At 38.9% G+C, this 12,380-nt stretch overlaps 1 protein-coding gene across 5 annotated transcripts in view; it reads right to left on the bottom strand.

The window, feature by feature from the left end:
* The window catches only part of afg2a (AFG2 AAA ATPase homolog A), a 378,594-nt gene that overhangs the window by 355,074 nt on the left and 11,140 nt on the right, over window positions 1-12,380 (bottom strand). For all 5 annotated transcript variants that reach the window (XR_011353718.1, XM_069925225.1, XM_069925223.1 and 2 more), the window contains exons 3-5: window positions 7,067-7,224; window positions 6,320-6,378; window positions 706-1,380 (exon numbers count right to left, since the gene is read on the bottom strand). Coding sequence is in view for 4 of the 5 variants with exons in the window: in XM_069925225.1 (XP_069781326.1) it covers window positions 706-1,380; window positions 6,320-6,378; window positions 7,067-7,224 (892 nt within the window). In the remaining variant the exon portion in view is untranslated. The remainder of the gene's footprint in view (window positions 1-705; window positions 1,381-6,319; window positions 6,379-7,066; window positions 7,225-12,380) is intronic.

The following is a 12,380-nucleotide window of genomic DNA, read 5'->3' as shown; positions in this document are numbered from 1 at the left end:
TTCTTGTTGACAGCCCCCAGTTGCCACAGACAGCCCATGAAACAATGTCCTAGTCAAGGTGGCCATGCAAACAAAGTCTGCTTAAAATCTTCCCACTGCTCAAATTTAACTCAACAGCAAGTCCGTTTCTCCTTTGGTGTCCAGTGTTATAGGGCAGTATATATCTGTAGTTTTTATAACCTTCAAAGGGAGCAAAGCAACAATTCTGACCTTGCTGATGTTCACTTGCGTTCAAATTCCAATTGAACAAGCAGTCATGGATGATCCATATCCTCTCCAGCCAGTGTGTTACTGTCAGTTCCCCCCTTCCCCCCCACCCCCATGAAAAATCCAGTTATGGATCTGTTCATTTATTTTGGTACAGAACAGTGCTTGCATTTGGCAGTTCAGGGCGAGAAGAGTTGAGGATGAAACTGCCACGGCCTTGTGCTCCTCTACTGGAGGTCATAAGGATGCCAACGGCACAGAACAAGGTACAGGAAATGCCAGAGAAGCTAAGCCAGGATTCCTGTACTTCCTGACCCTCATGGGGTGAGAAATGGTGGCAGTTTAGTATGAAAGTGCCAGATTTTCCCAACAAGTCGCACCTCGATAAATTTTCAGTAAAACAAACTATTAAGTGATTTGCTGCAAACACAGAATAATAAAATCTTACTGTTATGATCAAAACAAAAAAAATTGAATAAAATTCTGTAAATGACCTACCATAGGACATGAACAGTTGTGGTTGCTTCAGTGGTAATTCAATAATTTCTCTAATCATCTTCAGCTGACTGGCCAGTCCTCCAATCATGTCAAAAGTGACTTTGGATATGCACTCTTCCTTGCTTTGTTCATCGCTGCTTTGTCCTTGCAAGAACTTAATTTGAGTGAGGAAAGAAATATAGTAAAAAATATCTCTGTTGCTTTTTAGGCAACTGTTAGACGTCAGAATTAAGTCCTCCATTGAAGCGCCACATTTGTTGTCTCCTTCCTGAATAGATTCAGTCTTCTCAACACTGTTGTTTCCTGTAAAGCATATGATCCCATCATTTGCTTCTAGTAATTTTCCACTCTCCACAGCACTGTTACAAGAAGGACTTGATGCAGTTTGAGAAACTACCACAGGAGAAGATGAATCACAAGCAGCACTGCTATCTCTGTCCGGAGTGACTTCTATAGCCAAATTGCTGAAATGTGTCGACAAGTCTATTGCATTGTTCTCATGTAGGGACTTATCAATCAGGGAGTCCTCGCTCATACTTTTATCACCAGATGTGACATTGAATGACATTTCCTCAACTCCACCATCCACTCCTTTTATCTTCATCACCACGAAGTGAAAAGTACGACCATAAAGTGTAATGTTCAGCAAGTTTCCAGGTAATACTATCTTTCCATCTACATGGCAAACAAAGTTAGAAAAGATAAAATAAAACTAGCAACAAGCGACTTAGTTTATCTAGTCTACAAAGAGAAAGAAAACATACAATGTGTACACTTGCAATTTTCTGCATTTCAGGAACTTCTGTCTATTCAGCAATAAACATTACATGAAAAAGTATGAACTTGGAGATTGATTACATTATGAAAGATCACACGTTTAAAGGTCCTCATCAAATTGCAGGATAGCATGAAAGCAACCGAGTTATGGGCAAGATGAACAAAATTACAGAACAGGAACAACACAATGCTGGAGAAATTCAGAAAATCAAACACTGTACTTTATGTAGCAAAGATAACCAATGTTTTTGGCTTGAGCCATTCATCTAGGTATGAACAAAATTACAGAAGAGTATGGTTTACTTTCCGATAGTTTATATCATTTGCAAAAGGTGGTAAAGGATGAGGAAAAAAAAAACTTAAAATAGGCTAGTGGCAGGGGTAAGGAGAGAAACCAAACGTGTAGCAGTCCTAGTGAACTTCCAAAATGTGGATTGCAAAATTTAAATTTAAATTCTATTTTACTTACATGATAGTTTTTGATGAGATAATAAAAAAAATGGCAGAGCAATGCAATGAATGTGATATATTTGAACTTTCATAGGGCATTTTGATAAAGTATTTGTCTTCAAAATTACAACCCCCAAAAAATAAAAGGACCAGCAGAGATGGAAAATTTAGTAAATGACAGAAAAAAAAGTGGTGGTGAATAGTTATTTTCAAGTCAAGTCACCTTTATCGTTCATACCATACTTGCACGGTAAAGACGAGACAGCGTTTCTCCAGTACCACGGAGCATATTTAAATAAATACAAGTTAAAATAGAAATTAAACACATTAAAATATTAACACGTATACAGTAATAGTCCACAGTACCCTATCTAAAAGTGTTCTGGGAGTTCAGGAGTCTGATGGTTTGGGGCAAAAAGCTGTTGCCCAATCTGGATGTTAGGGCCAGAGTTCTGCAGCACCTTCTACCAGATGGCAGAAGAGAGAACAGTTTACTTGAGGGGGTGTAGAGTTCTACAGTGTTTATTGCCTTTTGCCTGCATCATGTGTTGTAAATGTCCTTCATGGTAGGAAGAGAGCCCCCAATGATCTTTTCTGTGGATTTCACTTTCCTCTGCAGGGTCTTGCAGTCCACGGAGGTACAAACCAGGCGGTGATGCAGTTGCACAGGATGCTCGCAATACCTCCTTTGTAGAATGTAGCGAGGATGGAGGGTGGGAGATGAACTTTCCTCAGCCTTCGCGGGAAGAAGAGGCAATGCTGGGTTTTCTTGGCTGTGGCCCTGGTGTTGAGAGACCAGGTGAGGTTCTCCGCCAAATGAACTCAAAGGAACTCTATACTCTTAACAGTGGAGCCATCAATGGTCAGCAGAGTCGACAATCATCTCTTTTAGTTTTTTTTGAACATTCAGATACAGGTTGTGCACCAGTCCGTGAGCAACTGCACCTCATCTCTATACTGTTACGAGCCCAGAGGACCCCAAATCCCAGCAGCAATAGATATTCACCAAGACAAATGGTTACTTAAACAAAAGTTGCTTTTAATTACCTTTAAAGATGAAAACAGAATTACACCTTAACTTAACTCTATTGACTTACTTAAGCCCCTTCTAATTCTAAGCGCGTGTGTATGTAATGTGTGTGTAAGTTCAGAAAAGTTATTTGGTTCCCAGCCCAATCTCACTTCTCATTCCTCCAGGTTCACTGGTTGCAGGCAATTCTTGTATTCTTGTACTGTGCACAGAATTTAACATTTATAAAGTTCACCAGGCTTTGGTGCTTGAAAGGTAGTTACCGCTCATGAAGGTTCTTGTCGATTTTCAGAGAGAGATTTGTTGTTCCAGGTCATCCTCAATTGATGTACATCAATCAGCCACTCTAGTGTCTTGCTGACAAAACTTGTCCCCTTCAGGGTTCTCCAGATGATAACCACTTTCTTTCAGGTCACTAGAGAGTTCCTTTTTGTTTCTCTTGGAAACATTAGACAGCCAGTACTCTCCTCTTGTATGAGCCACAAGGGCTTTGACCAGGCCATCTTCCAAATGGGCTTGCCAGCTTGTCCTGTTCCAGTCCCAGCTACTTCTGCTGGCTGTAACACAGTTAAGTAATCTCTCTCTCTCAGACACACACAGAAAGCCTGTTTGCCTCTCTCTGCTTGCAAAACCACATGACCCTCTTACAACAGTAACCTCTCTTCCAGATAGCTTGCTCTTTCATCTGTAGCCTTTGGTAAACAATACTCCATTAGTGAAGTCTCTTGAGCACTCTTCAAAAGCTCTTGCAAAGGCACTGGAGCTGAATAGTCAACCAATGGGGCAGAGCTCCAGTATTTTAAATAAGATCTGTTTAAAGTGTTTGTATGTAACCTACTCTAACAAACCTTTCCCAATTTATCTCCCAAAAACATATCTATATACTCTAACACAGTACACTGACTCATCATTCTTACTGATCAGGCCCACCATGGTTGTGTTGTCAGCAAACTTGATGATATGTTTCTAGCTGTGTTTAGCTGCATAGTCATGGGTCAGAGTGAACAGCAGTGGACTCAGCAGGCACCACATCTCTGGTGAGAAATAAAGGCCTTTGAACGGGTTCCACTGATGAAAGTTTTAGTGCATTAATAGAATGAAAAAGCGAGGTCTGGCATCTTCGGAATCAACAGATCTAGTATCATTCAGCATGGCAACAGGCTCCTACAACATGACTATGTCAATAAAGGTACCTTCCTGAGCTAGTCTCATTTGTCAGCTTTTAGTCCAAATCACTTTATATCCTATCTATGAGCTTGTCCAATGTCTTTTAAATTATGTAATTGTTCTCACTTCTATTACTTCCTCTGGCAGCTCATTCCATATACATCTCCTTGAAATCTTCTGCCCTCCCACATTAATTCTTTGCCCTCTAGTTTCAGAAAACACTGTGACCATCCACCTTATCTATGCCCCTCATAATTTTGTTTTATATACAAGCCTCTAAGATCACCCTCAGCTTCCTTTGCTCCAGGGAAAAAAGAATCCAAGCCTATCCACTTTCTTCATAATTCAAGCTCATTAGTCCCATCAACATCTTTATCAACCTTTGCTGCATCCCTTAGCTTAGCTACATACTTCCTATGGTATGGTGAAAAGAATACCACAGGTGCAGTCTCACCCACACTTCATACAGATGTCACATGACATCCTAACTCTTGTACTCAATGCCCCATGCATTCTTCACCACTTTGTCTATCTAAAGAACCACGTAGAGAACTATGCACTTGTATGCCTCTGTTCAACAACACTCCTCAAGGTCTTATTATTCACTGTGCAACTTCTGCCCTGGTTTAACTTTCCAAAAAGCATCACTTCGCACTTGTCAGAGTTAATTCCATCTCCCGTTCATCTGCCCACTTTCAGTTGATCTAGATTCTGTTGTAATTCAACCAATTCACTGTCCACCAAACCATCAACGTTTGCTCATCCATTGTTACGAGCCCAAAAGACCCCAAAACCCAGCAGCAATAGACATTCACCAAGACAAGCAGTTACTTAAAATTTGTTTTTAATTATCATTAAACATGAAAACAGAATCAAACTTTAACTTACCTCTATTAACTAACCTTAATCCCCTTCTAATTCTAAGCACACGTGTATGTAATGTGTGTGTAAATTTAAGAAAAGTTCTTTGGTTCACAGTTCAATCTCACTTCTCCTTCTTCCAAGTTCACTTCGTATACTGTGCACAGAATTTAACATGTATAAAGTTCACCAGGCTTTGGTGCTCGAAAGGTAAATGTTTACCACTCAGGAAGATTCTTGTAGAGTTAGTAGAGAGATATTTGTTGTTCCAGTATTTCCACAATTGAGGTACCACCATTAGTCACCTCAATATCTCACTGATGAAACTTGTCCCATCAGGGTTCTCCAGATGATAACCTCTTTCTTTCAGGCTACCATAGAGTTCCTTTCTATTCCCCTTATTCCAAGAGAAACATTAGACAGATAGCACTTCCAACCATCCACCACTCTGGAGCTTTCTGTTTCCAACCAACTTCTCCTGGCTTGCATTGTTCAGCTGCTTTCAGTGTCACATATACTAGCTGAGAGAGCTTGTTGAGCTTGTCTTCTCTCTCTCACAAACTGCTGTGACTCTCTCACTTGCAAAAACCCCCACCTTCTTCAGCAAGCAACAGGAGTTATCCTTTTTCAAGCTGTTGTCTTAGGTCGCTTTTGTGAGCAATTTGCAGAAAGGTCCGAAGCCTTGTCATTATCCAACAAGCCAGCCTGTCTCCAATTCCAAACAATGGTCTATTCATTTAATTTCAATTAGCACCTACTTGTGAAATGTACTGTACTTAACATTCTCCAAAGTTTCTGCAAAGTTCCTGAATATGAATTCTTAGTATTTCAAATAAGATCTGTTTTAAAATGTATGCATGTAAACCCACTCTAATCTTACCAAATTCCTCCCATTATTTATCCATTACACCATAAACTTACTAACTATGCCACCTACATTCTCATCCAAATTATTACTATAAATGACAAACTGGAAGGAAGCCAGCAATAGTCCCTGCTACATGCCATATGGTCAGAGGCTTCCAATCATTACCACCCTCTCACTCCTTCCACCAAGCCATCCACTGAGAATAGATCTGAGCATGAAGGGTTTTGAGAAATTTGGAGAAGCGTAACTGTTTCCACTAATGGGATGCAAATTTGATCATGGGCTTCTAAATGGAATAGACAAGCCCTTGAAAATATTTTTTTAAAATGCAAGCCAATGGAGGAAGGGTAGAGCAGATTAACAGCTGGACTGCTCTTCCATTCAGCAGATGTAGACGAGAAGATAAAACCCCTCGTGCTTATGTGAATAAAGACAGCATTTAGAATTAATAATCTTCTTACCCATATTTCTCACTAAGAAGTCAGATAATTCTTCTCTATTGAAGGATTCATCTGCATCTCTGCAACAAAAAAAAAATCAGTAAGGAAATTACAGCTTGAAACAATTTCAGCAGATGTGCAATGATTAAATAATATGCTTTAAACAATGATATGCTACAAAGCATCAATAAAATGTTACATTATTGTTGAAATCTTTCATCCCTTTAATTCAGGTGCCTACTCCTTCAACTTGGCTCAAAGTATTACTGTAGGATGCAGGTCCTAAAATCACAATGGAATGGAAATAAATGGTATGACTTGCATGTATTAAGCACTCACACCAGCTGACCAAAAGCATAATTTATGTTAATTTGTATAATCTATACTATATTATAGACAGGTTGAAATTTTTTTTTTCTTTTGTGTACAAAAGCAAAATATTATAGATGATAAAAACCTGAAATAACAATAAATGCTAGGAATAGCTAGTTGGACAACATCTGGAAAGAGATAAATGGGGTTAATATCTATGATGCACTTCCAGAAGGCGTTATGAAAAGGAAACATCTTGAAATGCTGTTTGACATTCCCAACAATTTCTCTTTTTACATTTTTTTTTTAAAAAAAAAACGTATCTTAAGATATAGGCAAGAGCATACCTCTTGAAGCATTTCTCTTTTTACATTTTTTTTTAAAAAACATATCTTAAGATATAGGCAAGAGCATACCTCTTGAAGCAGCAAACAATTGAATCTAGTAGATACAAACCTAAAAACCACTTGTAATTCTTCTGCCTGTAGTACCGGACCAAGCACAGGCTGGACAGTAATTACATCATTCACTTTGATCTTTAAATTCTTCTGGGTGATTTTATTCAACCCTATTTTACCCCCTGGGAAACTTGGTACAGGCCATGCTGTGCACACCTAAGGAAAAAAAAACTGTTATGCTGCAAACCTGAAGCTCCATATACTTGACCAACTAAACATCAACATATTTCACAGAAACAATGAACACACATGTTAACCTGAGACATTTCAATAAGTGAGGAGGTCCCAAAGACATGACCACAAATTGTGGTAAAGACAGATATAGTTGGATGTGAAAGGATGTACCATTCCCATATATTTGTGGATCTGTGAATAGGAACAATAATATTTTACTGAAATCTTCAATCTGAACCAATTATTGCAGAAGACATTCAGCGCTTCAGGGAAGATATAGCTGCCACACAAAATCAATCCCAATCAGAGTGGACTCCTAAATTAATTTTGATCAACAATGCAAGATTCTCAAGTTTTGTTTCCTTAACTCCTCCAAGTACTTTATCTGGCTTTAACCTCTTCCAGTTGTTTGATTTTTTTTAAAAATGAGAAATACACATGTTCTTGTAACATCTTTTTCAGTATGAGCAGGAGTAGGCCATCTTCCCCATCAAGCGTGTTCCGCCATTTTATAATTACATGTGGCTAATCTGGTTGTGAACTCAGTTCCGCTTACCTGTCTGTTTCCATCAAACTCAAGTCCCTCATTTTAAAAAATGGTGCCTTAAATACACTTAATGAGGCAACCTCTACAGCTTCATTGGACAGAGAATTCCATAGATTTACAACTCACTGCATCTTAAATCTACTCCCTTATGCTATTTCTTCTAGTTCTATTCTCACTTGCCAGTAGAAACAATCACCCTGCCTCCATCTTTTCATAATTTTATATTTCTATAAGATTCCACCCAACACCCCCTCTGCCCTCCCACCTACGTCTAATCTCCAATCAACATCATCAGAAGCTACTCAATATCTCCTCATTAGCTAACCCCCTAACTTCTTGAATCAATCTTGTAAACCTCCTCTGTACAGCCTCCAAAGCCAGTACATCCTTTTTCACGCAAGATCAGAATTGAGCCCAATACTCCAGATATGGCCTCACCAAAACCCAGTACATTTGCAGAAAACCTGCTTAAATTCAGCTTTATTGACAAAGACCAACATCCTTTTATACTCATTCAAATACAGAATTCAGAAAAATGAGAGGAGATCTTATAAGAAACATAAAATTATGAAAGGGATAAATATGATCGAGGATGGAAAATTGATTTCACTGGTAGGTGAGTCCAGAACTAGGGGGACACAGCCTCTAGATTCAGGGGAGTAGATACAAGATGAAGATGAGGAAAAACTGGTTTTCCCCAGAGTTATGAATCTGTGGAATTCTCTGCCCAGGGAAGCAGTTGAGGCTATTTCATTACACATATTTAAGGTTTAGTTAGATTTTTACATAAAAAAGGAATAAGGGATATGGGGAAAAGGAAAGTAGGTGGAGTTGAGTCAATGATCAGATCAGCCATGATCTTATTGAATGGCGGAGCAGGCTCGTCGGGCCAGATACTCCTATTTCTTATGTTATAGTCTTCATTATTTCCTGTATGTACAAACTAACCTATTAGGATTCATGTGCAGGCACTCCCAGGTCTCTCTGGTCAGCAGCATGCTGCAATTTTTCACCATTTAAACATAGCAAGCAAATAGGTGATGCAAGACGTTAATCGTACATGGTACAGTATCTACAATAATGATAATAATCTGCCCTTTATTAAACTACAGTGGCCATCTTTAATTAAAAAATTACATTAACCACAAACTAAGAGAATTTGTAGAATGGGATTTTTTAAGCAACTTGCTGGTGAGCCCACTCGGGGATCAGCTGTACTGAATTGTGTAATGCACTAGAGGTGATCAGAGAGCTTACGGTAAGGGTGGGGGGGGGGGGAGGAATAGTGATCACAATATGATTGAGTTCAATTCGAGATTTAACAAGGAAAAACTAAAATCTGATGGGTCGGTGTTTCAATGGAGTAAGGAAAATTACAATGTTATGAGAGAGTGTGACAGAATATATAGATATGTTTTTGAGAGATAAATTGGGAAAGGTTTGTTGGAGTAGGTTAATACAAACATTTTAAAGCAGATCTTATTTGAAATACTGCAGCCTTGCTAATACTCAACATAATCTGCTCCCCAATAGCTTTGAAGAGTGCCCAAGAGACTTCAACAAAAGGCAACAGATGAAAGATCTTGTTGGAGCTGCAAATTGTCTGGAGTTGTTCTAAGAGGGTCATGTGGTTTTGCAAGCAGAGAGTTAAAGAGAGACAGAGAGAGAGAGAGAGAGAGAGAGAGAGAGAGAGAGAGAGAGAGATGACTTCTACAGTGTTAGAGCTAGCAAAAGCAGTTGGGACTGGAACAGGACAAGCTGGCAAGCTTGTGAAAAACTCCATTTGGAAGATGGGTTGTGAGTGCGTAGTTCAGCCTGGTCAAAGTCCTTGTGGTTCATGCAAGTGGAGAGGATTGGCTGTCTAATGTTTCACTTGGAATAAGAGAAACAAAAAGGCACTCTGTGTGACGAGAAAGAAAGAGGTTATCATCTGGAGATCCCTGCTGGGGCAAGTTTCTTCGGCAAGACATTGAAGTGGCTGACGGAATTAAATGTACAACAAATCTCTCTCTGAAAACTGACAAGAACCTTCCTGAGCAGTAACCATTTACCTTTCAAGCACCAAAGTCTTGTGAACTTTATAAATGTTAAATTCTGAGCACAGTACAAGAATTGCCTCCAACCAGTGAACTTTGAGGAATGTGACGCGAGATTGGACTGTGAACCAAAGAACTTTTCTGAATGTACACACACATTACATACACATGCGCTTAGAATTAGAAGGGGGTTAAGTTAGGTTAGTTAAGTTAAAGTTTGATTCTGTTTTCACATTTAAAGATAATTAAAAGCAACTTTTGTTTAAGAAACCATTTGTTTGGTGAATATCCATTGCTGCTGGGTTTTAGGGTCCTCTGGGCTCATAACAAGAGGAAATGGCCAAAGTGGATTGGAAGGGGACATTAGTAAGGAAGATGGCAGAGAAATGAAGATGATGCAGGATAAATACATACCAAAAAAAATTAAATATTCCACTGGAAAAATGTCACAACTGTGGTGAATAAGGGAAGTCAAAGCAAACAATGCAAGAGAGGGCATATAAGAAAGCAAAAATTTGAGAAGATTAGGAGGTATTAGGAGCTTTTTTTTAAACTAGCAGAACTTTAAAAAAAAGGGAAAGATGAAGTATGAAAGTAGGCTAGCAAATGGATGGAGTTTCTGCAAGAAATGAGGAAGGTGCAGGATAATTTTAAAATGTAAATTAACTACACACCAAAGGAGAGGAAACATTCAAATGGTCAAATGTGACACTGTGGTTGACAAGGTAAGTCAAAGCCAATGTAATAGCAAAATTAGTGGGAAGAGAGTGGATGGGAAGTTTTTTAAAACTTGAAGGTAGCTAAAAAAATTTACAAGAAAAGATGAAGTATGAAAGTAAATGAGCAAAGAGGATACAAAAAGCTTCAAGTATATAAATAAGATGTGAGAGTAGATATAGGACTATTAGAAAGGGATGCAGAAGAAATAATAGAGGGAGACAAGAAGATGGCAGAGGAGCTAAATGAGTATTTTGCATCAGTCTTCACAGTGGAAGGCATTAGCAATGGGCCAAATGTCAAAGGGTATCAGGAAAGGGAATGAGCAAAGTTACTATTTCAAGAGAAGGTGCTCAAAACGCTAATGGTCTAAGAGTGGATAAGCCTCCCAGACCAGGTTGATTGCACCTTCAGGTTCTGAAAGAATTAGCTGTAGAGATTGTGGAGACATGGATAATAATTTTCCAGGAATCAATAGATTCTGATGTTGTCCTGGAGGACTAGAAAATTGCAAATGTCATCCCACTATTCAAGAAAGAAGAGAGGCAGCAGAAAGGAAATTAAGTCAGTGGTCAGGAAGTTAAGGATGTTACGGAGTAATTGGAGGCACATAACAAGATGGGCCAAAGCCAACATGGTTTCCTCAAGGAATAATCCTGCCTGATGAACCTATTGCAATTCTTTGAAGTAACAAGCAGGCTAGATAAGGAAAATGCAGTGGATGTTGTGTATTTGGATTTTGAGAACGCCTTTGACAAGGTGCTGCACATGAAACTACTTAACAAGAGCCCATAGTATAACAGGAAACATACCAGCATGAGTAGAGCATTGGATGATTAGCAGGAAGCAGAGTTTTGGAATACAAGGATCATATTCTGGTTGGCTGCCAGTTGTTAGCGATGTTTCACAGGAATAGGTGTTGGATTGCTTCATTTTATATTGTATATTAATGATTTGAATTATGGAATTTTGTGGCCACATTTTCAGATGATACGAAGATAGGTGGAGGAAATAGGGAGGCTGCAGAAGGACTTAGATTCAGAAAATAGGCATAAGGTGGTAAATGAAATACAATGTCAGAAAGTGCATGGACATGAACTTTGGTAGAAAAAAAAATGGGCAGATTCAGTTCGTCACTGAAGTTTCTCAAAAACTTCTACAGGTGTACCGGAAGAGAATTCTGGCTGGTTGCATCACTGTCTGGTGCCAGAGGTGCCAATACTCAGGACAGGAAGAAAAAAAAAACTCCAGAGGGCTGTTAACTCTGCCTGCGACATCATGGGCACCAGACTTCACTCCATCTAGTTTTACATGACTTAAGAAAACAGCCTCTATCCTCAAGGACCCCACCACCTAGGACATGCCCTACCATCAGCTACCATCAGGGAAAAGATACAAGGGCCTGAAGATGAGCACTCAGCGCCACAAGGACAGCTTCTACCCTTCTGCCAACAGATTCCTGAATAATCCATGAACCACATGCACTGCCTCACTTTGACTTTTTCTTGTACTATTATTTTAAATTTAATTTGCAAGGTAGTTTATATAAATGTTTGCACTGTGATGCTGCCATAAAACAAGTTTTGTTACATGTTCATGACAATATATTCTGATTCAGAGATTCTTCTTTAAGCTTGATCTAAGGAGTCATTCCAGAATTTTCTGATTTTAGTTTAAATTATCACTATCTGTATCTTTTGTGCTTTTAAGCAAATCAAATTAATTTTCTAGACTTAAATAGCATTAATTCTATCAAGTTCTAACACAATTATCATTCAATAACTGCTAGTGACTGGAATCAAGATTAAGGAAGAGTTGGGAACTATGTAATTAGTACC

The sequence above is a fragment of the Narcine bancroftii genome, chromosome 3 (genome assembly GCF_036971445.1).
Source record: "Narcine bancroftii isolate sNarBan1 chromosome 3, sNarBan1.hap1, whole genome shotgun sequence".
Lineage (NCBI taxonomy): Eukaryota > Metazoa > Chordata > Chondrichthyes > Torpediniformes > Narcinidae > Narcine > Narcine bancroftii.
The sequence above is the reverse complement of the archived record's forward strand: the minus strand, read 5'-3'. Positions and strand labels throughout refer to the sequence as shown.